Source organism: Trichoplusia ni, chromosome 9 (assembly GCF_003590095.1).
Source record: "Trichoplusia ni isolate ovarian cell line Hi5 chromosome 9, tn1, whole genome shotgun sequence".
NCBI classification, from domain to species: Eukaryota; Metazoa; Arthropoda; class Insecta; order Lepidoptera; family Noctuidae; genus Trichoplusia; species Trichoplusia ni.
In genome coordinates, this window is record NC_039486.1 from 8,938,585 (window position 1) to 8,963,757 (window position 25,173).

Consider the following 25,173-nt stretch of genomic DNA (forward strand, 5'->3'; position numbering starts at 1 on the left):
AAACCGAATCCCAGAGCAAGATTATCTATCTTTATTGTACCTTTAACTTAAGCGCTATCGTAGCGTTAACTCACGTTTTAAACGCTAGATAAATAAATTAATAAAAAAAACAACTAATATAATTTCATTCATTTATTTCTGTAGGTAGAAGAAATGTTTTAAGGGAAACATCAACAGTACAATAGTTTACTGAGTAAAATGAAAGAATAACGAAACATAAATAACAAAAATAAATACACACAAAAATATCTATAGAAAATAAATCTATTGTAAAGGTATAGACCAACTGACAACACAAATGCAAACCATGCAAATTATGACATCACAAGATCTACCACCAAGATACAAAGTATTATGGTTGTGGAAGCTTGACAGATACACGGGGTAGAGCGGTCTCTCTCTTCCACACCTACCATAATATAACTTAAAGAGGTGGCGGCAGACCTCTAGGACTTTTGAAACGAGGCTTAGGTTATTTATTTGATTATATTAATATTACACAGTTTTCTTTATTAACAATTCCTGATTATTATAATATGTCGCATGTGATATTTTGTCTTTAACTTGAATCGTTGGATACAATAAAGTTCAACATGATAAAGAATAGAAGAAACATATAAATATGTCTTACTATAAAAAAGAGTTAAATACAAAAGATATTCATATAAATGCAACTGAAATACTTTTCACAATATAATAATTAAATTATTTTAATATTTAAAAAAAAAACACATGTCTCTACTTACACTGCAACATTTATCTATAACTATTTTGTTCTATTATTTCTTACAGCTACCTTATCTATCACAGATATAAATATCTACAAGCTACATTACTTCCATCTATTTACAGGTTTATATTCGCTAATTCATTGCACTGAATAAATTGTCTGTCGACGGTAATATTATATCAAACTCTCTAGACTCTACATTCTTTCATAAAAAGTCGTGAAAAGCCCCGGGGTAGGTAATTGTACGGCAACAAATTGCCTATTCAAAGGGTTTCTTAGACAGAGCCTTTAGTCTGAACGTTTCTGAAGCAGTTAGCTTAGGCTTATTTGCCAGGTTTAATTAGACTCTAATGATAATGCGGAACTGCACTATTGAACTTTGCAAAACAACTGAAACTAATATGGCTGTTTGGTTTAACTAAACTATAAGAGGTAGAGTAATACGGGTTATATAAACAAAACTTGTTCCAGACTTACTCACAGAGCTCTCTGTGTGAGCACGGAGGCTGTGGGAAGTTACCACGAATTTTAAAAGCCTTTCAACAGGCTGGTTTTTTTAATATCAACAGTACGCTTCGTGGAATATTATTAACTGAAGCAAGCTGAAACTATTAAAAATACAAACCTATATTTTAGTTGAATCAAAATAATTCTAAATTCCAATATTTTTTGCTATAACATTTTGGTTCATTAAATTTTGTAATTTAACGGATTCGAACGTTCAATGAAGGCTCGACCGGCTGCGAGTATTTTATTGGTTGTTAATAAAACTAGGATTCGTGCATCTGTTGCTAATAACGAAGCGGAGACCCTTTTGGGCTCTCATCCGATAGAAGCATGCGCTAGCAAAATTGGCTTTGTAATCTATTTATGGTACCGTTTGGCTAGTTCGTTATCTACTTAACAAACGAACTTCTATTAGTTTTGGAGGATTACCTAAAGAGATAATATTCTCAATGTTTCTTTCAAACTGAGAGAGCAATACATTGAAATAATGATTGCTAAATTTGTTTCTGAAGGTGGCGCTCTACGCATAAGGTCGAATAAAACCATTTCATGTATCAAGTGATCTAAATGTTCTAGACGAATCTAGACTAATGTTTTCACCATTACAACAGAAGCTAAATTACTGAAAATTTTTTTTTTCATCAACTGGTAAACGGTAAAATTCAAGCTTCCTTTAGATCAGAAATAAAAGGTTCTAATCAAAACTAGACAATCTATTTGAACAACATCACAAATATATCCACATTGATATATTGAGTGCTTTATGACCTTTGCTCCGTCTTCGTATCTTTCCAATCGAAGTATGAAACACAATCTCACCATTTAATTAATATAACTTGTAATGCTAAATTTACAATACCGTCTGCATATTGACGACCTCTATTTTCTCTACTTTCTCCTTCTCGCTCGTGGTCTTCTTGCCGCGGAAGTGCTCTTCTATCTCAGCCAACGACTTACCTTTAGTCTCCGGTACCATGAACAAAACGAAGAAGAAAGCGAGCGCGCAGAAACATGAGTACAGCCAGAATGTTCCCGCTGATGTCAACACATGCTGGGGACGAAAATGGTTTGTTAATTTAAAGGTTAAAGGTTAATTAAAATTTTACTGGAAAATACAATTTATTCTTATTCTTAAGAACACATTGCCCGGCTTTGCATAAACATGTTTTTTGTAACAGCAAGGAAAGCCGAGTGGTATGAGTGAACAAAGTATGAATCGGAAAAGTTCGACAAATAATGCTAGAATTTATGGTCGGCATATCAAAAATTCTTTGTTTTCGCTAATGACTAACGGTATTAAATATAATCTACTTATTGCGTCAAATAAACTCGGGAATTAGTATTAATTAATATCAAACAACATATTTCATGCATATATTCGTTGAAATTAACATACTGCTGCAAAATTGAATAATATTGCCGAGATAACTGTGGAACAATTATAATCACAAAGAGATTCTGCTCACAGTAAGTAATTATATTCCCGTTGACAACGAATGCGTGCAAAATACTAATTACTGTCAGATTCCTTTTTTAACTTAAGGAAAAAAAATCAATTAGACCGGACAGGTTTGTGTTATAGATTCACTTTTGACGACGAAACTTTGTTGTTTGATATCTTGATATACATAAAAAAATCCTAGATAATAATGTAGAGTCGGGTTCCACACCGTGTACTGACTGCAGCTGTTTCATGTTAGGAGGCAGTGGTCGATCCTCAAAACGTTGAAACGTTGGAATTGAACGGTCGGAATTGGTCAGAAAGTTGGACGAAAAAAATTGTATAAGTGAAAACAATATATATAAACAAAAATTGAACACACTTTGACTGTGTATCGTTTTAATATTGCCTGTCGCAGGTCTACTACAAGAAATTACACAAAAAATAAATAACTCCTTTTTACCCACTTTTTTTTTAATAATGTGTTAATTTTTGGTACGTTGTGTATGAGCATAAATAAATGAATTAAAGTGTAGTAGGTATACTCACATCGAGAGCGTGATAAGACTTGATGACGGAGAACATGGACATGAGGTTGACGGCGCTGGCCATGGCGGAGAGCTGCGAGCGGTACTGCGCCGGGAACAGCTCGCCCAGCAGCAGGAACGGCAGCCCGCCGAAACCCAGCGAGAAGCCCAGCATGAACACCACCAGCGAGATTATGGGCAGGTAGCTGCAAGGAAATTCACTTATTTATGACATGAACAATGTACAACGGCGGACTTGCTGAAGACAATCACTACAGTGAACTAAAAAAAGGACTCGCGCTGAGCCATTTAATCCTTGTGTCGCAGGGCGCTTCACAGACATTCAAGTCACATGCACAAAGACACTCAGACTCAGGCCAAACATTCATGGATAAAATCAAATGATTGACCTACGCGGGGGTCGAACCCTCAACACGTTGCATACACACATAGGTTGAAATATTAATTCTATCAACAACAAAAACAAAAAGTTTGCTCCCTACCAAATTTTCAGCCAATCTGCGATTTAGTAGAAACAGTCAATTGTGTGGGCATGTCATTTTATATCGAATACATAACCTATCATTTGCAAAAATAGGCGCTTATTCCACTAGCGCTAACGAGTGTCGGAATGATATTTTAGGTTGTTTTCCGTTCAAGTTAAAATATTTTATGCAACTGTCCTAAAAGTTTTCGGAATAAACCATCATCATCTGCCTGGTCTTATGCGAACTTTTTTTGGGTAGACTTCCAGTCAACAGACTATGGGACAGATGAAACATAAAATAATAGTTGCAGATTCACTTAAGCGCTAAACATATCCTGTTCCGGGTTTAAATGGAAACACTTATCCAAGTTTCTGTACTCAATGATCGTGACAACACTGAACATCAGTACCGTCCCGTTGTTAGCTCATAACCAACAAGTACGGTAATTATGGCAATTTCCTTATTACAATCATGTGACCCGAGTAAACTAAGATCACAAGAAAACGAAGTCAATGCGTCGTTGAAAAAATATGAACATTAATTTGAAGAGAATAGAATCAGTAAGACCCATGAATTAAAATGGATAGCTTCTTCTGAAACGTAAATGTTAAATGTACGTGAACATAAATTTTATTGTTTTCCTTACAAAATAATGTAAATACAATAACGTTTCGCATTGTATCGCTTCCCATTGTGCAGTATTACGGTTTCTTAACGAGTTTTCTTTTCACAATTAATTGTCACAAGAGCTATATTTTATTGGTTTTCTTATTGTCATGATTTATATTCTTTGTAGTGCGATACGACATTGGCTTCATTTTTAAAATAAATAAGCGTTCTAACGTGAAGATATATGTACAAGATTCGATTTGTAGCTGTATTATTAATATTTCGTCTCTAATTAAACCGGTATTGGTTAACCCTGAACCCACAGTTAGTAATTTATTCTAATAACATATTTACTGTTCGTTATCGTATCTATCTGAAAAATTATGACACCGTGCGTACAATACTAGAGCCTGGCAGCAGCCTTGAGCAGGAAGCAGGAGAAGACGTCTATAATGGCTTTCATCTTATTATTATCTAGTCTGACTGTTTCCTATCTAACTGTAGGTAAATTAAACTCGCCATTTACCGCGTGGATCTTGTTTATGGCTGTAAAAACGTTATCCATCTTTGACCAACCCAAGACCGCTAAAAGAAGTCCTCTGCGTCAAACCAGGGTATCAGCGACCTCCCTCATTTTATCAAAACTTTTATAGCCGTTTGATTGTGAACTTATAGTAACAAACATACATAACTTGCTCAAACTTTCGCTTTTCAGTAAATTTTATTGATAGTGTGAAGTGTGTTGTGTATGTCATACCCGAGCCAGGCGGCTTCCTTGAGCTGGAAGTAGAAGGAGGCGCCCATGGAGGCCATGGAGGCGCACATGACGGCGGAGGACACGAGCAGCAGCGGGCGGCGCCCCGCGCGGTCCACCAGCAGCGTGCTCACGCCGTTACTCACCAGCTGCACCGCGCCGATTATTATAGTGGCCGTCATCGCGTCCAGCGTGCTACCTGCAGTGCAACATATGAGAAACTGTGTAAATTGGAGAATTTCTAAAAGGAGCTATAGATCCAGGTGGTAAATGCCGGGACTTTTTTAGGGAGAGAAGTGATGAGTTTGGTATATGATCCAAACTGTGGCCTAACTCGCTTCAGCTGTACACATAAAATGACCTAATCCTACATACATGGTGGTAATTCCAATGCTACTTGGGAAGATTTCTGACTATGTATATCTGTCGGCGACTCGAAAAGATGAAGAAATGGGCGCAGTGAGTGGTCGATGGGACGACCTTGGACTCAATCGTTAACACTTTTAATAGTGATATGTATCGAAATGAAATGCTTGTTTATCTGGCTTAGTTGTCTCATATTTCATAAAAAACCGGTTAGGTGCGAGTCGTAGTCGCGACACTGAGGGTGCCGTACAAATATATTATTATAGGAATAAATATCTGTCAAAAAGTACCTTCACGCTTCATGACACGTTTTTGTAAAGTAACAATAGGGTTCCGTTTCTATCCTTTGGATCCGAAAAATAGTGTTCTGCTTTTGAATTTTCTCAAGAACACTTAGGGAGCAATATAAAGTTAAGAAAGCGCTGGAGCTGGCCGAGTTTGAATACATTATTTTTGAATTTCTCAACTTTCATGGGACTGTTAACTACAGTAACTGACCTGCTTTTCTGAAGATTTCTACAGTGAAGAATATGACGGCGTCGATACCGCTGTACTGCTGGAACAACAGCAAGGCGAATCCGATGATCATGGGCTTTAGCACCACCGGCGAAAACATCACCTTGCGGGAGAACAGGTTCGGAGGACTGGCAGAGTCTTCTGCTTTCCTGAAGAACAAAAATAACTAGTTCGTAAATCGACGTATACATAGATGTTAGAAATTCATAAGTTTCTTCAAAACTTTCCAGTGTCGTCTTCGACCGGAGATGCATAACTGAAATTGTAACCGTTTAGCAAACGTTTTCAGTGAAGTTTGAACTACATCCGACCCGATCCAGATTCCGTAAAAATGCTCAGGTACTCTACTTTTGTAGAAGTTTACATTCTTAAACGGTATTTTTTTTCGACTATTGCTTTATCTCTGTCAGTGTTATCAAAATGTCAGCGTATGAGGATTTTGGACTAATTTGTTTTCAATATTTCCATATACTTGGTCAGATAAAAATAAGAAAAGTAATAGAGAAATCTGATTCGTATTATCCAGTCGTATCTAATAATGCGCAAAAGAGTTCCAGACCTAATATAATAATAACAAAATGATTTATAATTTCTAAGTCATCATATTGTGCGATACGTAAAATAGTATTCAAAGATTTAACCCGTCAGCTTTTATGTGTTCACGTGCCGATGCATTTATAAATAAATAATGTGTGTCGTTTGTAATACTCAACCAATTTCGGCCATATTTTACATTCTGCCAGTGGTTGGTTAACAAGTGCACGGCTTACATAGCCGACCTTATTGTTAAACTTTCGCGCACAATGCGGGCAGGTGACAACTAGATGACCACCGCACACATTACAAAAATTGTAAATTATAGCAAAAGGTTTAACTAACAATTCTGTTTTTTTAATACGTTCAAGAATGATCCACGACTGTCTCATTGCAGAACATGTCCTGTCTAGGCTATTACGTAACTGCACAAACAAATACCCACGTGAGTAAAAGCGAAAGTACGCTAATGCGTGTCAAGTGTGTGCCAAAATGTTGATTACATTAGCATTTAGCTATATAACCTATATTTTGTTATCTATCCTGCTTTCACCCACTGCTAGGCATAGAGCTCCCCAAATATTTTAAATAAATAAATCCTGTTAAGATTATTAACTCTGGGAAGTATGCCTTAGTAAAAAATACTTAGGTATCTTAACAGTGTTTTTGTGCGGTTACACAAAGTTAAATTGTTGTCAGTAAATTACATTTTAAAATATCAAAGTAATAAAGTACTGGAAATATAAAGAAGCTGCATTACTCATCGCTAAATTATGTAATTAAGAAACATGACTTATTTAACGTGTTTATGTAGTATTTTAGCAATTAGGCAATAATGGTTAATAGACATACAACACGCAAATGGCAATTATTTAAAAAAATGCCTCGTCACTGTCATCTCATATTTTTTTCCGAGAATCACGAAACCGGTTGTCGCTCACAGTTAAAATAACGATACAAGAAATAGGAAAAAATTGTAGCAGGAAAGAAAAATCGTCTAAACCCAGCAATGAGTTAATCCAGCCTGACATGATAATTTTAAAACCTATGAGAGAGAGCAATAATTGTTTTCCTAATAAAATATAGTCTCATGATCTTCCGTAAGTTACTTAAAGCGTTAAGCTTCTATGTTTATTTAGGTAACACGAAGCCTTGACCTTTAATTTGGCAACAGAATACATTATGCAAGACGTGTTGATAAGTTATGATGAAACGCTTTTTGTTAAATTCGTTGCACGAACATATTATTACGTGCAATATATTGTATATGAATGTAAACTACGGTTCTTTTAAATCATACGCTTGTGTTATATTTCTGTTTCAAATATTTCGATGGATCTTCACATTTCTGATGGTACTTATGCCCAGTTACAGATTTCCATTAGGTTCTCTGTATTTATCTTGATACGTGCCTTAATCAAGCTATACTTATCTATGAAGTAGAAATCCTTGGTGTTTAACTCAAAGCGCAAATTAAACTCATCTATAATTATGAAAACATGTTTAGTAATTGTGAAATAAAAGGAAACCGATATCCTCATTTGTTCACAAATAAAACAAAAGGCAATAACTTATATAATTTATGACAAACAGTTATGGCTTGACCAGTATGACACTGCACGTTCCGGTCTAAGAAAATCGTGGGTATAAGAAACTATCATGCAAAATTTGTCTGTTTTATGCTAATCGGATTGTCTTCTTTTTTAATAAAAAAATATTTACCGTTTAAAATCAATCATCAATTTGTTGGTTTTGTCAATTATTTTTTTGTTTAAAGATAGTTCAATGTACTCACTCCTGGTTGTCTTCCTTGACGACCGCAGTGGCTCGAGCTGATAGATGCAGCCATTTGATGGACTCCGAAGCGTCCAGGCCTTTGGATTGCAACCACACGGGAGACTCCGGGAGTGGCAGGAGAACCACGAACAATGCCACTGGAAATTCAGTCCATTTTATAATAAAACGTTTAAAAAAAATAGTAAAAAAAATGAGAAAGCATGTCCCTGCTTTTGGTCAGTATGGGAACAAACTGTATGTAATGTTGTTATGTTTACGTTTGTTGTTACGTTGTTACATTTAAATTAACGAAAGATTTGAATTTGACTCTACAAGTATATGCTACTCTCTCATATTCAATATCCGTTACTTTACGCTCCTAACAAAAAATAGTCAACAAAATAAATGGTATAATAAGAACATACATATTTTTAATGACAGACACATTTTTCTTTCTTTTCATCTTTATGTTCCACCTAAAGCAGTACTGCCACAACTTGGTTGGTTTTATTTTACCCGAATGCGGTTTAGTCCAAAAAAAGTAATAAGTTGACAGTTTGCTAACTGTCAACTTATTACTTTTTTTGGAATATTATGAAAAAGCATATTTACCACAAAACACGGCAGAAAGGAAAGCGAGGTATCTCCAGTACAGCCAGCTCCCGGCCACGTATGATATCAGGATCCCCAAGGACATGGAAAGGGTCGGCAGTGACCCCAAGCGGCCGCGAATCTCGGGGTCACAGCACTCACTCACCTTAAATACAAATCAAAATACAAAATGAAACACCTAAACCTGTACTTACGTAAAGTATTTCTATCAATCTATTACAAAACCATGTCATTATTAGATATTTTGGAGTAATTTTATAGCTATAAACACTCTACATTGTTGGGTAAAATATATATTGAATAAATATAATATATGTGTTTTGTAATATGATTGAAACGGATATTACGATTAAGAAAAGTATTGACAAATACAGGAATATATGTGGTAGGTTATATGATTATTTAATTAAATTACAGTGTCAGTTAGAAATCTATGATCAATAAAACTACTACCAAGCAGTTTTGCGGGACAAATGCAACAACTGTTTTATTGTAAAGTTGTAGTTGTACATACTATACATTACATTCAACAATCTTGGAGAACATATATGACTTAAGATTAAAAACACGTTTTTTAAATATCCACGCATGATTAACTTCAAACGGTGAAACCAATGAGCTCCGTATGTTCTATATTAATCTTCACATTATCACGGATAAGTAGATTGGCGTCATTTTAAATGAGATCAATATTGACAATACTGTGCAAATAGTAGATATATGTAATTAACAACCATATTTACACAGCAATCCAATGACAAAGCTGCCTTTTCGATAATAGACCGCAATAAATCTCAGTTGAGATAATACCTCTGGAGAGTTATACCTCATCCGGTGTACAAACAATCTTAGCAATACTTCTAGTATTCGTTACGGTGTGGAAAATTTCACAATTGGCGTAGTGTGATCATCCGGTACATCCTAGGTGACCTCGCTCCTATATCTTCTAACTGAATAATTGGTTTTCTATACCTTCAGCCTTCGTACGACTATACGTAGGTAAAAGGTGACTAGTTACATAAAACTTACATAGACTTGTGCTGTAGCTAATACAAAGCCGACTCCGACGCCGGTGATCATTCTGCCGACAAGCAGTAACGGGTAATACTTGGCGAAACCCAAGATCAGCCAGGAGGCGACCCAGATGGGAGAGGTGAGTTGTAACGTGCGCTTGCGACCCAGACGCTGCATCAACGTTCCAGAGATCATGCTGCCAAGGAAAGCGCCCAGTGGAGGAATAGCACCTAAAACAAACCAAAGTGTAAGATGCTATCGCAACAATTTGACCAAAGTACTGGCTACTGATGTACTTAATTGTAAAAATAAGTCACTTTTACTCAAGTCGACTCGGAAGTCCCAAATTACTCCTTCTATCTAATATTAAACTATAATATCGAATCAAGGTAAACACTGTCAATAACTAAAACACTCATAATATATTGATTTAACTGGTCATTGTCGGTAAAGTACTCAAACATTGATAATGTCTTGTTAATTAACACGCTACACATCAAATTATTGTGCAAACAACTTTGTATATTATATGTTCAGCGACACTTCCCCACTTTGAAAATTCTATGAATCTACCTAAATGAATAAGCGTGTCTTTTCCTACATTTTCACGCTTCATCACTAATCACGATCAAACTCTTATGGCAAACATTGAATAGTAAACCACAAAGACTTATGAGATCAAGTACAATGAAACAATTAGTGTATTGTAGATTATGTAAATTAATTCAAAAGATTTTTTTTTGTTATATTATCAAAATATCACATATGTAGTTACCGAACAGCATTACAACTGACGCGTAATCTTGAGAAAAAAGTTTAGGCTTTTTCTGAGGACTTTACTCGTAATTTGGACCATTGTAGTATATTTTCGTACTAGTCACCATTGTACTCATACACTTGACAACATCGTAATAAAAATAGCCACCAAATTGTGAGTGAAATTTAAAGTGTCCTCCCACTAAACGTAATTGGCGATGTGCTCTGCTCTGGTTTACAACCCGACGCCTACACTATTGTGGTACTTCCGTCTCTACTAAAATTGTATATTTTCTCCTGCGTAACTATCAATCAGTCTAAGATATCCCTTATTATCCAGGCTATTTTGATATTTCCAGAATTAAAGATAAACTCGTAAAGTACATCCAGACTTAAACCACAATTTAAAAAATAGGTCATTTTGTAAAAAAACAAACACTTACTTGGAAGCAGACGGTACTTGATCCAATTAAAAACTATCAATACATTTATAATGTGATAACAATATTGCTCATTCTTTTTATTTATTACGAGTATTTTGATTTATTATTTTAAGTTAATAACGGAACTTACCTATCCATGACTTCTGTTCACTGCTCTGTATTATTTCTGGATCGATGGCCTCGATGGAGGGGATTGCAGAAGCGGAGTAGCCCCTCACCAGGCCAATGATTAAGAATGACAGCGATGCGCCAAACGTCAGCCATAGCTGTAACAAGGATGAACGTTTAGTGTGATGTAGAGAATAGCATAGAATATTCTTTATTACACACCATATAAGTACAGGATGCAGCAAAGATAAAAAGTTACCACAAATAAGTGCCACAAGGCCTTATTGCTACGAGCGATGTTTTACATGTATACAACCAGTGGTTGAATTTCTTACAGAAGTCCATCCGATTATAAAGCGTTTGGCTAGCCTGAATTTCTTATCCAATTAGATCAGCTTTAAACTAAGGAACCAAACTTTCAATAGCCGTTGCTACTGAAAATCTGGTAAATATTCAGCATGTTTGCATGAACCTTTAAAAACTCAACACTCCCGTGAATTTTGCACAAAGTGTTTACACTAACAAACGATCATCACGCCTCATTTTACGATTAACCGTCTTCAACGATCATGCAAGTAATCGAAACTAACGTACAAAAAGCTTATTTTTATTCTCATCCGCAAATTCACCTACACTAATACCAAGGTAGGACAGGGTCACTATTGATATGATATTCCATCTCTAATAAGCATAAGTAGGCTACACAAATGTTTGTTCAGCGCGGCAATAGATCCGTGATTCAGTCTTTAGAATAGTCAGTAGAATAGTTTAGTACTAAACAGTTAACTGTCTACCTATCTCAGCCGTCCCTCCTACTTCAGTGCTTTTTTGCATATGAGAACTACATATGTATTGTATTTTTAGTCTAAATAGGCAATCAATTGTGCCTTTTTTAAATGTTTCACGTTTTTCTGGTTATACGAATACCGATATTTACATAATCAATTTTAATTGGATGACTTGTAGTTTTTGTTTTAATATTCTTCACAATCTTAAATCTATTCAATTCTCGTTTTAAAGTTACCATATCCCATTTACTAACTAAAATTAAATAGCTGTTATGAATGAGGTATTTTTTTAAATAGGTATTTTATCATATATTTAATTTCTTATTCACTCTGAACTCATAATATACATACGTCAATCATGTTTTATATTCATATTTTACACTTACCGCAACATTCACGTTAACTACTCATAACGACCCTCTCCAATTAGAGCCAGCATTGTCCAAACACTAGTAAGTCAAAAAGAGAATCCTGCACAATTTACCGCCAACGCATCGCTAGACTACGCGGCGCGACGACTGCCAGTCAAAATAATGGCCGACAAATTACATAACTTGTTTTATAAATTGATCCATTTGCCATTCATGTCGCTATTTTAGTATTATATACAATTGGGTGCACCTGGCCCTGGCGTGACTGGCGGAAGAGAGCTATCAAGCCCACGTGACTGCAAGTCCAGAGCTGTTCACGTGCGTATCATGCTCACACATGAACCTCGCGTGACATTATTTGCACAGGTTTCCGAATATTCCTTTCAAATATTGTTTTATGAAAGAATTCTGTTAGCCCAAACATGATTCGTAACAACAAGGATAGATCTTATAGAGAAAAGAAATCAGCATAATAAAATTATATCATGATTAAAAAGGTCACCTTTTCAGTTAAAATATTACTCAAACTCCACACCCAACAATGGAAGTGGCAATGTTTTGTTTATCTCATTTGAAGCAATATAAATAACATTCGCAAACATTATAATGAACAGATTACCGGGCAAAAAGTTCAAAAACTATGCCCCACGAAGGCAATCAAAAACTGGTTTCTTTACGACACGGATAGAGTAAAAAACAACAATAAAGTCATTGTAACAGTATCCCCGTATAAAATAGGTACCGTGCAAAAAGGCAACGCAACAATACTAAACAAATGGTCGTACAAGTTGTTCTGATAAGCATGTGTCGAAACTACAATTAGTCCTAATACTTCCTACAACGATCACAGAAAAAATCACAAAGCATAGTCGGCGTGAGATTGCGGAAATGATTAACTGCCGATCGCTGGTAAATTAGCCTAATAAATTCTAAACAATTTGCATTAAATGATTTTGATTTTTAGAAACTATTAACGGGGAAGAGACGATTAAGACAAGAATCAAATTCGATTGTCAATTACAAAATTCTTTAATTCCTCTACAGTAGTTCAGTTTTGTTGTCTAAAATCTGAAATAAGATTTTAGGTAGGCAGGTATGCTGGTATCAATCCGATTGTTGGCTTTTGGGTTAAAACTCGTTGCATTAAAATACTAGTTATGTTAATATTTAGAAATCTGCAATATCATGACATCGAGTGAGTGCATCAGTGCATATTATAGGGACCTATATTGTTTTTTATTTTCAAAATTTGTTATTTTTACATTTTGGCTCTTATTTAAACTACATTTTAAGGGGAGGAAGGTTCTTTCAACATAAGTAAAAAGAGAAGGTTCTTTCAACATAAGTAAGAAGAGAACACTTTTTATAGGGAAGTGTTTGAAGTAATCACCTGAAAGAAGGAAGTAGGTAACCATTATTTCCTAGATTGGCAAATCAAATTCAGTTAGGGATAATTAGGAATTATGCATTTATAGGTTTTAATATAGACGATTGTTTGTCTATTCGTTTTAATAAAACAATACTTTAAAAACAAAGCAGGAACTTGTTTATTTCCTTTTAACATAACCTCAGATATTTTTACAAGACTGGAAATCTGTTTGGGACTAAATGATCGGAATGCCAAACCTATTCGGTTCAAAGCAATATTACAAAATAATCTAGTCTGTTGCCAACGACACATTGTTGACCCCTAACAATCAAAATACTAAACCGTACATCAAATTACGGCAAATTGATTTCTCCCGGCAGAGCGGTACGTTACTGACGAACCGTAGTTATTGTCTGCGTATGACCTGACTGAATTACAAACCCAATGTATGAAAACGGACTGCATTACGTTAAATCTTTTTTGGATTTTCCACTAAACTAGTAGTATAGGCATCTCAAGAACAATATATATGTCGGAGATGAGCATGAGAATAAATAACTAAATCATAATTAAAACCTCATTGGTGAAAAATAGTTCGCAACCTCATTCATAAAACCTATATAGTTACTGTTCGCGCCAATACTGGCTGGTTGTAAAATAGAAGCGCGGGTATATTTGAATTTAGAATAGTGGATTATAAGTTTGAAGATGGTCGTGTTACTAAGTGATTATTGCGTAATATTAAAGTTAGTAATTGTTGAGGCGTAATTGATGATTGTGTTGTTAATATTGTGAATATAGATTGTGTAAAGTAACTAAATAATGTGTAATGATTGGACAGCGCAAGGCTGGCGAGTTTGTTGCGCCGTTTGTTCTCTCCAGCGCGCTTAGCAAGCGGTGACGGGCGGGCGTTGTTGGGAATATGTCCAGATAGGGTTAGGATTAAACGATAATGAGATAATGAGGCGTGAATGTGTGTTTTATTGAATACCCTATCCCGATGTCGGCTATCCTGACACCCAAAAGAGAGCTACGCCGACATATATATTTTAAACTCACTTGTAGCTACTATTTTGGATAAATGTATTCTGTTTTCTAGCCGACGACACTGCTAATCAATTTTCATTTCTTAAATGTTCGTATAATCATACGTGTCATTGAAACAATAATTAGTACCTATTATGCGAGAACGCCAAGGAATCATTGTAATCTGTTTATCCGACATCTCTCTTCTTGGTATTAATTTATCAATCGATACACTAAGACAAACTAATCTATCATATTTAAAAACGTGTCTAACGTAGGTATTAGAAATCTCAGTATCATAGATGTCATCGATTTTCGCAAACATTATCTATGAATTATCTGAAAAGCGATAATCTGATAAGCATCTATTGGGAGATAAAGAATGTAAAGGCAGTTTTAATGTATTATCATAAACATGGTCAAGGATAAGAAATTTGCTAATACATACTGAAACAAAAGAATACAAGCAGCGAGACGGTTAAAGAAACAAAAGGTGTATGTTTTCAAATACAGCCCGGAGATGACAACACGCCGCGCGCCGCCTTGGAGCATTACTAGTAGCCACTGTTTTGGATATTTAGAGAGGGATCTCGGTATGTTGTGTAGATTAAATATTGAGTGAATGAATACTGTCAGGAGATTTTTGATTAGCTATCAACATGAATCATCCGATAAAAATGAAATCACTTTCTATAAGTAACCGATAAGTGTTTTTCACATGATTTATACCTATATATACACAATGACCTTACCTTGAGGTCTTTAAGACCTGATCGGTTATCGCCCTTGTTTAATTGAAGTAAGTCACACTGAGAGCTCTTATCCTGAAGTAGCTCAGCCGTCAAGTGAATTAACATGGTAATCAATTTATTTATCAGAACCTGTTTAAATGCTGTAGCAGGTTTTTTAATAAGATTCTAAGAAAAGTATTTTCCTAGTTTTAAATCCTTTGAAATAAATTCAAAATATGTTGATTTATATTTAACATTTTTACAGCTGTTTTCTTTGTGTCCCTTGGTACTGTCGCATAAGCGATTGTACGATCAAAGTATATTATTTTGTGGACTTGACAATATATCTACCGTACCAAAACGGAACAATTCACATTGTAAATCGAACAGCACATTGCTATCAATACATAATAATAGGAGTCTAAATTGTTGAGGTCATAGATACGATCTTTGACTGCTGGTATAAAAATAAATTACTTGACTCTGCATAATTAACTGAAGAGCTATGTAAGTAATTCATAACTTAGAACATTTAGAAATGACTTTTTCTCCTCACAAGTCATTTACCTTTAGCTTCTATACTCCTACTTAATACTTAACTGAAATTCTTCTGTCAATTTTTTTCCTTACTATGGGCAAGGACTTCAATATTTCAAGAGCCCCTGCGAAGTATTAATGGATGATATTTAGTTCCTATAAATTTGATTCTGCAACAGCATGCCTGCAGCTTAGGTGCCCAAATCGCCAGATCAACAATTCAACGTTACAATAACAATACCGATACAATAATACAGAGAAAACAAATTACTGTGTCCGCTGATGCGAGACGTTGCTTTCAGATAACATAAATCCAATAATTCATTAATTCAAAGCTAAATACAGATGGATCTAGTCTTAATTATTTCAAAACTATAAAGGTATAGTTGGGTCCTAAACTAGCCGGGATATCCCGATAAATACGCCTGAGTTAACTGTTACCAAATAAACGATTTTGGTCCGTCGACCAAAATGTTAATATTAAGTACTAGTTCTTTTCTCGTGAGCAATAATATCTACTAATTAGTAATCATTGTGCGAGGAGAAAACACTGACGTAGTCTCACTTTAAAAATAATTTGTCTCTCGCTTTATCATATAAATTATGCAAGTACGATGAATTAAATAAATTAGAAATAAATGTCCAACACTGCATAAACACTTGATTCTTTAAGCTCGACTAAGTGAATATTAATTTAAATGCTAAGCGATTTTGCTAGGATTGCTTAATTCATAACGGCGTGTTAGCTAAACTTGTAAAAAAACAAAATCTTTAGACATACCTGCTTCAGAAGCGCAGGCGAAATTTTAGTCATCGTAATTATGAAGTGTACCCCTAAATAGTAATTTCAATATTTAGGTACTATACACCCACTGTTTAATTTTGGGCACTGTTTGTGTTGGTCCACATAAGCGCACAATTTACATATACTTGTATAAAGTACCGACGACCGTCTCCTCTTGGCCGTCAAGAAAGACTGCGACGATGCCAGCCTCCTACCACCTGTTTTGTGTACAATCTGCGCCAACGCCTGGTCATGTGAGATGAACTTCTACCGGCTCGATAGCCTCGATATGATAACCTCGACATTAGGAAATTTTGAAAAACATCAGACTAACAAATTTCATGTGACCTGGCGAAAACGTGAAATTTGTACAGCTACTCTAATTGGTGTAAGCTTATTTACTAACATCCCTATTTATCATATGCAGCTCATGCACTAGCAACAACACTAGATTTATTAGTGAAGAAAATTATTGCAGTTGCGATCTTTTGAGGAAATAACTACCCGTATAAATATAAAGCATTAAATTTATGAACTTCTAATAAACAATTAGTTATAACATGCCAAAAATATCTCACTACACAACCTGCTAAATAATATCAGTGTCTAATAAATAAACATATAAATAATTCCAACTTTCGCGTGAAAAAAAATCGGAATGGGTTGAGTAAGCAGCACAGTTATTTTTTTACGGGAGTAAATCCTGCGAATGAAATTTCCTGTAAATTAGAATCTTCATTACCTTTTAATTATCTACACTAACCCAGTGTTATAACTAAAATATATTAGATCCAACTGGAACTTAGAAGAGGTTTACCTAATAAACGTAACAGGTACTGTAGTGAGGCCTTTGTTTAAAATCAGAAATCAAATTATCAAAGCTAATAAATACGCACATTGCACGTTTAGTTTTATTCGAAAAGCAAAAACTCTACTAATACTCCATGATTGGGCTTTAATTTAAAATTTAATCTATCTTTATTGGTAAACTGATCGATAAGCGAATTTGTATACTTACATTTTATGTTACAAAACCAGTTTACTAACAAATTAACACTAAATTAACTAGGAAAAAACATACAGAAATGCGGCAAAAAAACTTTTAGACTATACATTGTGTCCAATCGTTGAATAGGGTTCTTTCATGGTAGGAAGTATTTTATACCACTACAGCCTTATGATACCTTTGTTAGTTACTACATTTATTAACAATATGTAAAGGTGCTGATATTAATTGGCGTCATGTGATTGTTCAACAAACGCTCATAAGAAGAAACAACAAGACACGAGGTTTTTGTTTGGTCATCAACGACATGTCCTGTCACGAGACAACAAACTCGTTTTTCAAAACGCTTCTTTGCTTTGCTTCTTCGCCATTCGATTTTTCGATTATATTTAATTATAAAACTCTTCCAAAAAATATTTAAATCACAAAACGATAAACTGTAACTAAAATAACTGAAGCTAAACAAAGTTATTGTCATTAGTTTTTACGCTATTCTTAAAACAGTACAGTAAATTACGCAAGATATAAAGTAAAGGATAAAAAAAAACTGTATAAATAAAGGCCAATTTTTTCAGGTGTCAAACTCCATGAAATAATATATTTTCTAGGTACCTCTATAAAAACTAAATTAAAAAAATAAGAGTAAGTAACCTGGATGCTGCTTTTGCAGCTTTAAACTGAGGCCTTAAAACCAGTTTTAACAAGTAGGTTATAGGTACATTAAATCATCATGCCTATTTTTGCCCGTAAAATTCCAAACATTGTCTAATTTGGCCATTCAGGGTCCCCCTTTTGTGTAATTGCAATTAGTGTTCAGTTTTGTCGCAAATAGTAATGACGGTTTGCATCTATTGTATGTCAGATGATTTCTATGTCACACAGCACTTTGGCACATTATTGTTGTTATTCTGAATACATTAACAAAAACAGCAACTTGAGTAAAAATTGAAGGCACTTGAACACTTGAAATAAAGTAGTTTTTTAACCAACTATTTCAAAACACATCGTTTAATGTAAGTCCAGTCTAGAATAAAGTTAAATTGATAATAAAAGATTCGTCTTCGTTTTCAAGAAGAAATAAAAGCATGATCATCAGATCAAATGTTTATATCGACAGCCGAGAGATTAAAGTGTCATGATTAGTTTATCACGAGTGCCCACTGCAATGGACATTTACAGGACGTGACCAGGATTTTGATGTATGATATAAATCTTGATGAAAAATCAATAATAGTGTAAATTATAGAAACATCTTGATCTTACAATTCCATTAATAAGTATTTAGAAGAGTAGGACATATAGTTGATCGTTCTCTCTAAAAAGACTCTCTTTTGACAATCTAAATATGTATTCTGTTGTCGTGCGTTTTGATTTTCCCTTAGATACAGCAGCATTTAATTTATAATTTACGCAGTGCATAAGGAAAATCTATGGAGTACCTCGCTCGTGGGCTCTAAATCCACCACTGCGATAACAATTTTACTGTAACCAGACCACTGATAGGTACCTGGTTTGTAATTGGAGTTCGACTTTTTCCAAATAAGGGTCAAATCACCTGTCATGATAATGGATAAGTTCACGTGATTTATAGGCAGATTTGACAAACACTTCCAGCTTAATCTATAAAGGAATCTTTGTAGTTTTCAGTGACGTACATTGGGTTACTTGTAGAGAACATAAGATAAGATCTAATCAGCTTGTTAGATACTTATCGAACGAGCCACCTGTCTCATCTATTTATCAAAAAGAGTAGGCAGGTACTGATGAATAGCCTAGATAATGAGTACTGGAGATTGGGGGTCGATCGACCATTTAGGACAATCTGGTCTTGAGTGCCCCGGCAAAACTGCGCTATCAGGGCACTACAAAAGGTAAGACGAAAATCTATCCCTAATAGGTAGTCACTTTTTGTAAAGTGGTTCGATTTAGCTGAGGTTTTGAGTAATAAATATTATAAACACGATACTAAAGAATTATAAATAACTGCTATTTAATTGACCGAAGTCATAATCCTGAACTTCTTTAAAACAGTTATCTATATTTTAATCTTGCAACGATCGTGTTCATTATTCGCCTCAACCGCCATTGATAACATGCAGTATTGTGACGAACACTTAAGCAATTGAATACTACAATGAATATCATACATACACAGGTCAAGCTCGGATGTTGTGTTATACTACACCTGTGTATCGACACTAGTAGATCCGTAAAACAAACAAGTCTGTATACTCATGTTTATAAAAATAAATTACATCATTGAATAGCCACGATATGTGTGTGTGTTATTGCTTCGACACATTTAACTTGTTCTATCCCGATTTTTTTAATGGGCTGAACCCTATATTATGCAATTTTTTTGGCTTTTTTTTCTAATAACGTATCTACCATATTCCTTAGCTCTACACAGAAGTGTTTACGTCGCGATATATTCAGCATTTGGTATATGCTACAGGTTTTCTTTTTCTAGAATGAGACTTTTTGTATTAAAATCAAGTAAAACCTCCTTGTATTCCTGATACCCCGTAGAGGATTTATTGAAACAATCAGACCTAGAAAAAATTTAGGATTTCAATATAGCGCTCCTTAGGCTAGTAAGAATTTAAGTATTTTTCAACTAAAAGTCAACTGTATAAGACTTGATCTAATAAGAACCATGATTGACGGAACTGCTAGTTTTAGAACTAGCACTCGAAAATTTATCAGCTAAGCACTTAGTTTTTTTAGTCAACGCTTATATCTTATTGCAAGCTATACGATTAAGAAATTTAGGTAAATTCACAGATGTAGAACCAAGATAATGCTAATTTCTTTACAACTGATAAGAATTTGTTACGCATTCAAGTTAATATAGATAGACGCTAATCTCTCACGAAACACGCTAAACAGTGATAAGCTATATCACTAATTTATATTATATCGATCCAATTTCAGTACAAAATAAACTCCTTCATCAGAATGTGGTTTTATTCAATATTTATTTTAACGTTATCAAGTCAATATGTAGTCGGTAAGTTAGTGTTTTGATACAAAACTATATTATTAACCGATCTTGAATTTAGTCATTTCAGTATGGTTAGTTGATGGAAAAGAGAGTCAATAAACTGATAGCTTGCATTTAATTTATGCTAACTAATCACCATGTTTTATCAAACCTAGCTATCCATATCAGGGTGTCTTGAGAACCGGGGACAGGCGATATACTAGTGATACAAGATACTTTTATAAGGGTTGTTGTTATCATAATTTTAGCCTGAATTAATGTAATACTTTGTTAATATCACAAGGCTGTTACTGCACTTCAAGAAACAAGTAGGAAAATTGATAGTTTTGTAAATGTTCGCCAAGTATCTTTTAGACCAAAATGTTTATTATATAAATTACTTAAAAATATATACTACATTATTCTTCAATGATTTTGCACGGCAATGACACCAATTCTATTTAAAATTTATAACAAGATACTAACCCAATACTAATATCTGATAATCATTGTTGTAGGTCAATTTGGTCCGTATAAACAAGCCTCCAACTATGTGAACGTAAGAGAGGGAGCTCATATGTTTTACTGGTTATTCTACACAACAGCTACTGAAAACTACACTGAAAGACCCCTTATAGTATGGCTACAAGGAGGTCCAGGCGGCTCCTCTACTGGCATTGGTAATTTTGAAATATTAGGTCCTCAAGATGAGTACTTGCAAGATAGAAACTACACTTGGGTATGCAAAAGTTTCTTAAGATTTTGATTTTTAGTTCAAATATTATAATTTACCTTTTTGTTTGTATATATTTTTATGATTTAATGATATGATATGTTGATAGATAGAGAACTGAAAAAATAAATATAAATCAAACTAAGTCACTAAAATGATACATCGGTCATCGGAGTAAAAGCTCATTAAGTTCAAATCTAGAGTCAAATCATAAGAGTTCAAGTCTAGAAGTTTATACATAGCTTTATATATATATAGCTTTTTCAAAAAGAGCTGTTTAAAGGACAGCACACAACACCAACTACATTGAGATTGAGTAGTTTTATTCCTGGTGACCAAAAATTATGTAGGGTAATGAATGAGCTATTTTCTTTTGTTATTTGACAGGTAAATAACTTCAACGTGCTCTTTGTGGATAATCCAGTAGGAACGGGCTACAGTTATGTAGAAGATTTTAAATTTCTGACTGTTACAAACGATGAAATAGGTAAGGCGTAGGCATAGGCAGTAACACAACGATATTTTTAAATATAATTATTGATTAAGTTATTAAATAAAGATATTTAAACAGCTCTAGATTTCGTCGAGCTCATGCGAGGATTTTATAAAGATCATCCAGAGTTCAATTCAGTACCACTTTACATCTATGGGCAGTCGTATGGAGGGAAGATGGCTATCGACATGGCCATACGAATGCGTGAGGTAAGTAAAACATGTGACGAAGGCACCTAACGTAGTTCACATACGTCAAACACAGTCAGAATTTGTACGGAACTCATGTGACATGGAAATACATGTAAGTGCTAATTAGTTGTTCCTTGCAAATGAAAAACATGTGATACAATGATGTAAAACAAAAAATATTGTTTATTTAGAAAAGAGTTTCGGTGCTAATTATTTTTATTACTCAGGCGGAGCAAGAGGGTACAATTGGTTCAAATTTGAGGGGAGTGGCGATGGGCAATGCTTGGATATCTCCAGTTGATGCGACTCTTACTTGGGGCCCTCTATTATTGGCAGCGGGTCTAGTTGACCAAGAAGGGTACGAGGCTATTCAGGCTGCAGCCAAGGAGTCGGAACGATTGTTCAATGAGGGCGACTATGCTGGTTCTACATCCGCATGGTCAAATACCCAGAGCACAGTGTTTCGCCATACAACAAGCGTCGATTTTTATAACATCCTAACAAAAATGCAAGTTAGAATGAGTGACACCACTAAAAGTGCTTATGGTAAGAACACATAGATTCTAGTACTGACAAAATTTGGCTTTAATACAGCCTGTTAAAACTGGCTCAGGTGGACGTACATATGATTAAACGCTGCTTCAGTGAAATGGTAAGATACCTGTAGCAATGAATCTGAGAATGAAAGATTACAAAATCAATTGGAGCTATTTCTGCTTTCAGAACTTTCAAGAGACATGTTGATTAACAATGTGCCATACGGGATTGAAAATTCGAGGCAAGATGCTTTTAACCTGACTCATTTCATGAACACTGATGTGAAAACTGCGCTCAACATTCCGGAACACGTGATTTGGGGCTCTCAATCTAATGCCGTGTTTCATTATTTAAGGGGAGACTTCATGAAGCCTGTTACTGATGGCAGTAAGTTTTATTTAGTTCATAACAGTTGAAAATTAATTCGATAAAAAGCTGACAAATATTTCAAAATATCAAAGTCAGAAACAGTTCTGTACCTGGCTGATAAAAAGAGCAGAATTTCGAAGCATCGGTTCTAATTAGTGTTTATTTTTTCAGTTGAGAAACTGCTGAACGAAACGGACATTATACTGACGAAATATAATGGAAATCTCGATTTAATTTGCGACACCCCAGGTAAAACATCAATACTGAATTCTAAAGGTTACTTGAGGTTATTTTTTAACAATGCTAGAATAAAAAATGCATAATTTTGGGGAAGCCTCCCACAAAATCTTCTATTCCGCTAGGAAAAGCGTAAAGGATTTGAGCTTGTTTTGCACCAACTAAAGCTGCTCTTATTAATATAATTATCCTTACTAATATTATAAATGTGAAAGTAACTCTGTCTGTCAGTCAGTCTGTCTGTTACGCTTTCACAGCTTAACCACTGAACTAATTTTAATGAAATTTGGTATAGAGATAGAGTTGACCTTGAGAAACAACATATGATAGTTTTTTATCCCGGACTTTTCAAGAGTACTCTTGGAAACGCGATATAACCGACCTCGGGGGCGAAGCCGCGGGCTTACTAACATTTTTTGCTTAGTTGTTGTGAATCGTCACATTAAGTAACGGGGTATACATATAAAACCTCACAAAGGGTTATTAAGGATTAAGAGATAACCACACTTCGGATCCTAATTTCACGCAACTTTTAAAAAGAATATTTAGAACTGATGAAGAACTGACCATAAACCTGACTATAAAGAAATGACCATAAATTCCAGGAAAAATTAACAACAGCTATAAAAATTATACTATAGATACTGAGAGATTGCGAGATTCACTCCCTTTTGCGTTGGTCTTAAATTGTATCCCATCCCATCCTATTCCTTTTTTCCTGTATGGTATGACAGTCACGTTAATAAGTTTCAAATAGTTGATTATCGTACTTCTGTACTCGATAAGCTTAAACTAATGTTGATAACATAATTTAGTTATCACTGATACCAAACAAATTGGGTAATGATTTCTGTCATTAATTTAGCGTAGCAATGAAAGCAACTTTGATTGAGAAGGTGTAATTAATTCTAATCCTAAGATAAAATAGATAAATGCTTAACACAATCAGGACAAATTACAAAAGGTTATCGATTGCATACATTTTAATAAATTGTTTCCGATCTCAATTAATTTTAATTTTTTTATGTTTAACATACATCTAACAATTGAAAGTACTACGACTGTGACAAATACACGGGGGTGGTATCATAAAATCAAAAAGCTTGTCAGCTTGTCTTTCGCGGGGATGGAACCTGCGACACATCACCCATAGAGGGTTTTGCGTGGTGACCCCAGCCACTCGGCTGTCCATGTTGTCGAAATTTTAAATAATTAATTTTAATTTAGAAAAAAAAAAGGACTAAGTGTCTTATAACTAGCACTTTAAGTATTTTGAACTAATGGCCTCTACAAAATGGAGCCATAGTAAGTTATTTTCTAATTTCAGGCCAATTACTGTGGGTCGATCGTCTGAAATGGCATGGTGCTGAAGCCTACAAACAAGCCCCACGTCTTCCTATCTGGGAAAACGGTAAATTAGAAGGGTACTACAAAGCTTATGAAAACTTCAGATTTTTCTGGATAAATGTAGCGGGTCACAGTGTAAGTAAACTCGCGATAATCAAACGAGAAAATAAATTTAGTTTACACTTTTAATATCTCATTTGTGTTTTTTCAGGTACCAAGGGACAACCCAGCTGGAAGTAACGCATTTCTTCGCGACATGACATCGTTCGGTTGACTTTTATGAAAAAATAATTAAAAGCTATTTCAAAATTTAGTCGTCTTTTTAATTTTCCCTTAATTATTAAATGAACGAAACTACCTCAAATGAATGTCAAAAAGAATAGTTTAATGATAAAGTAATTCACACCACGGTCAGAAACTTGTGACAGTGATACAAAACAAACTTGTGGCATCTTACTGCAGTATACTTAGTAGCATTCCAAGAAAAACG

The 25,173-nt window shown here is 34.7% G+C and overlaps 2 protein-coding genes across 2 annotated transcripts; one reads left to right on the top strand and one right to left on the bottom strand.

Annotated features, from left to right (window-relative positions):
- Nucleotides 1–1,637: 1,637 nt before the first annotated feature.
- On the bottom strand, nt 1,638–17,020 carry LOC113497330 (facilitated trehalose transporter Tret1-like). The gene is made up of 9 exons (XM_026876840.1): nt 16,785–17,020; nt 11,204–11,339; nt 9,890–10,104; nt 8,861–9,005; nt 8,268–8,406; nt 5,921–6,087; nt 5,060–5,255; nt 3,228–3,411; nt 1,638–2,288 (listed from the first exon to the last, which is right to left on the bottom strand). The coding sequence occupies exons 1-9, from the start codon at nt 16,815–16,817 to the stop codon at nt 2,088–2,090; spliced, it is 1,416 nt and encodes a 471-aa protein (XP_026732641.1). The 5' UTR covers nt 16,818–17,020; the 3' UTR covers nt 1,638–2,087.
- Nucleotides 17,021–20,708: 3,688 nt separating this feature from the next.
- Nucleotides 20,709–24,996, top strand: LOC113497606 (retinoid-inducible serine carboxypeptidase-like). The gene is made up of 9 exons (XM_026877202.1): nt 20,709–20,803; nt 21,295–21,515; nt 21,897–21,996; nt 22,081–22,211; nt 22,421–22,739; nt 22,917–23,117; nt 23,271–23,348; nt 24,664–24,818; nt 24,895–24,996. The coding sequence occupies exons 1-9, from the start codon at nt 20,752–20,754 to the stop codon at nt 24,955–24,957; spliced, it is 1,320 nt and encodes a 439-aa protein (XP_026733003.1). The 5' UTR covers nt 20,709–20,751; the 3' UTR covers nt 24,958–24,996.
- Nucleotides 24,997–25,173: the final 177 nt, after the last annotated feature.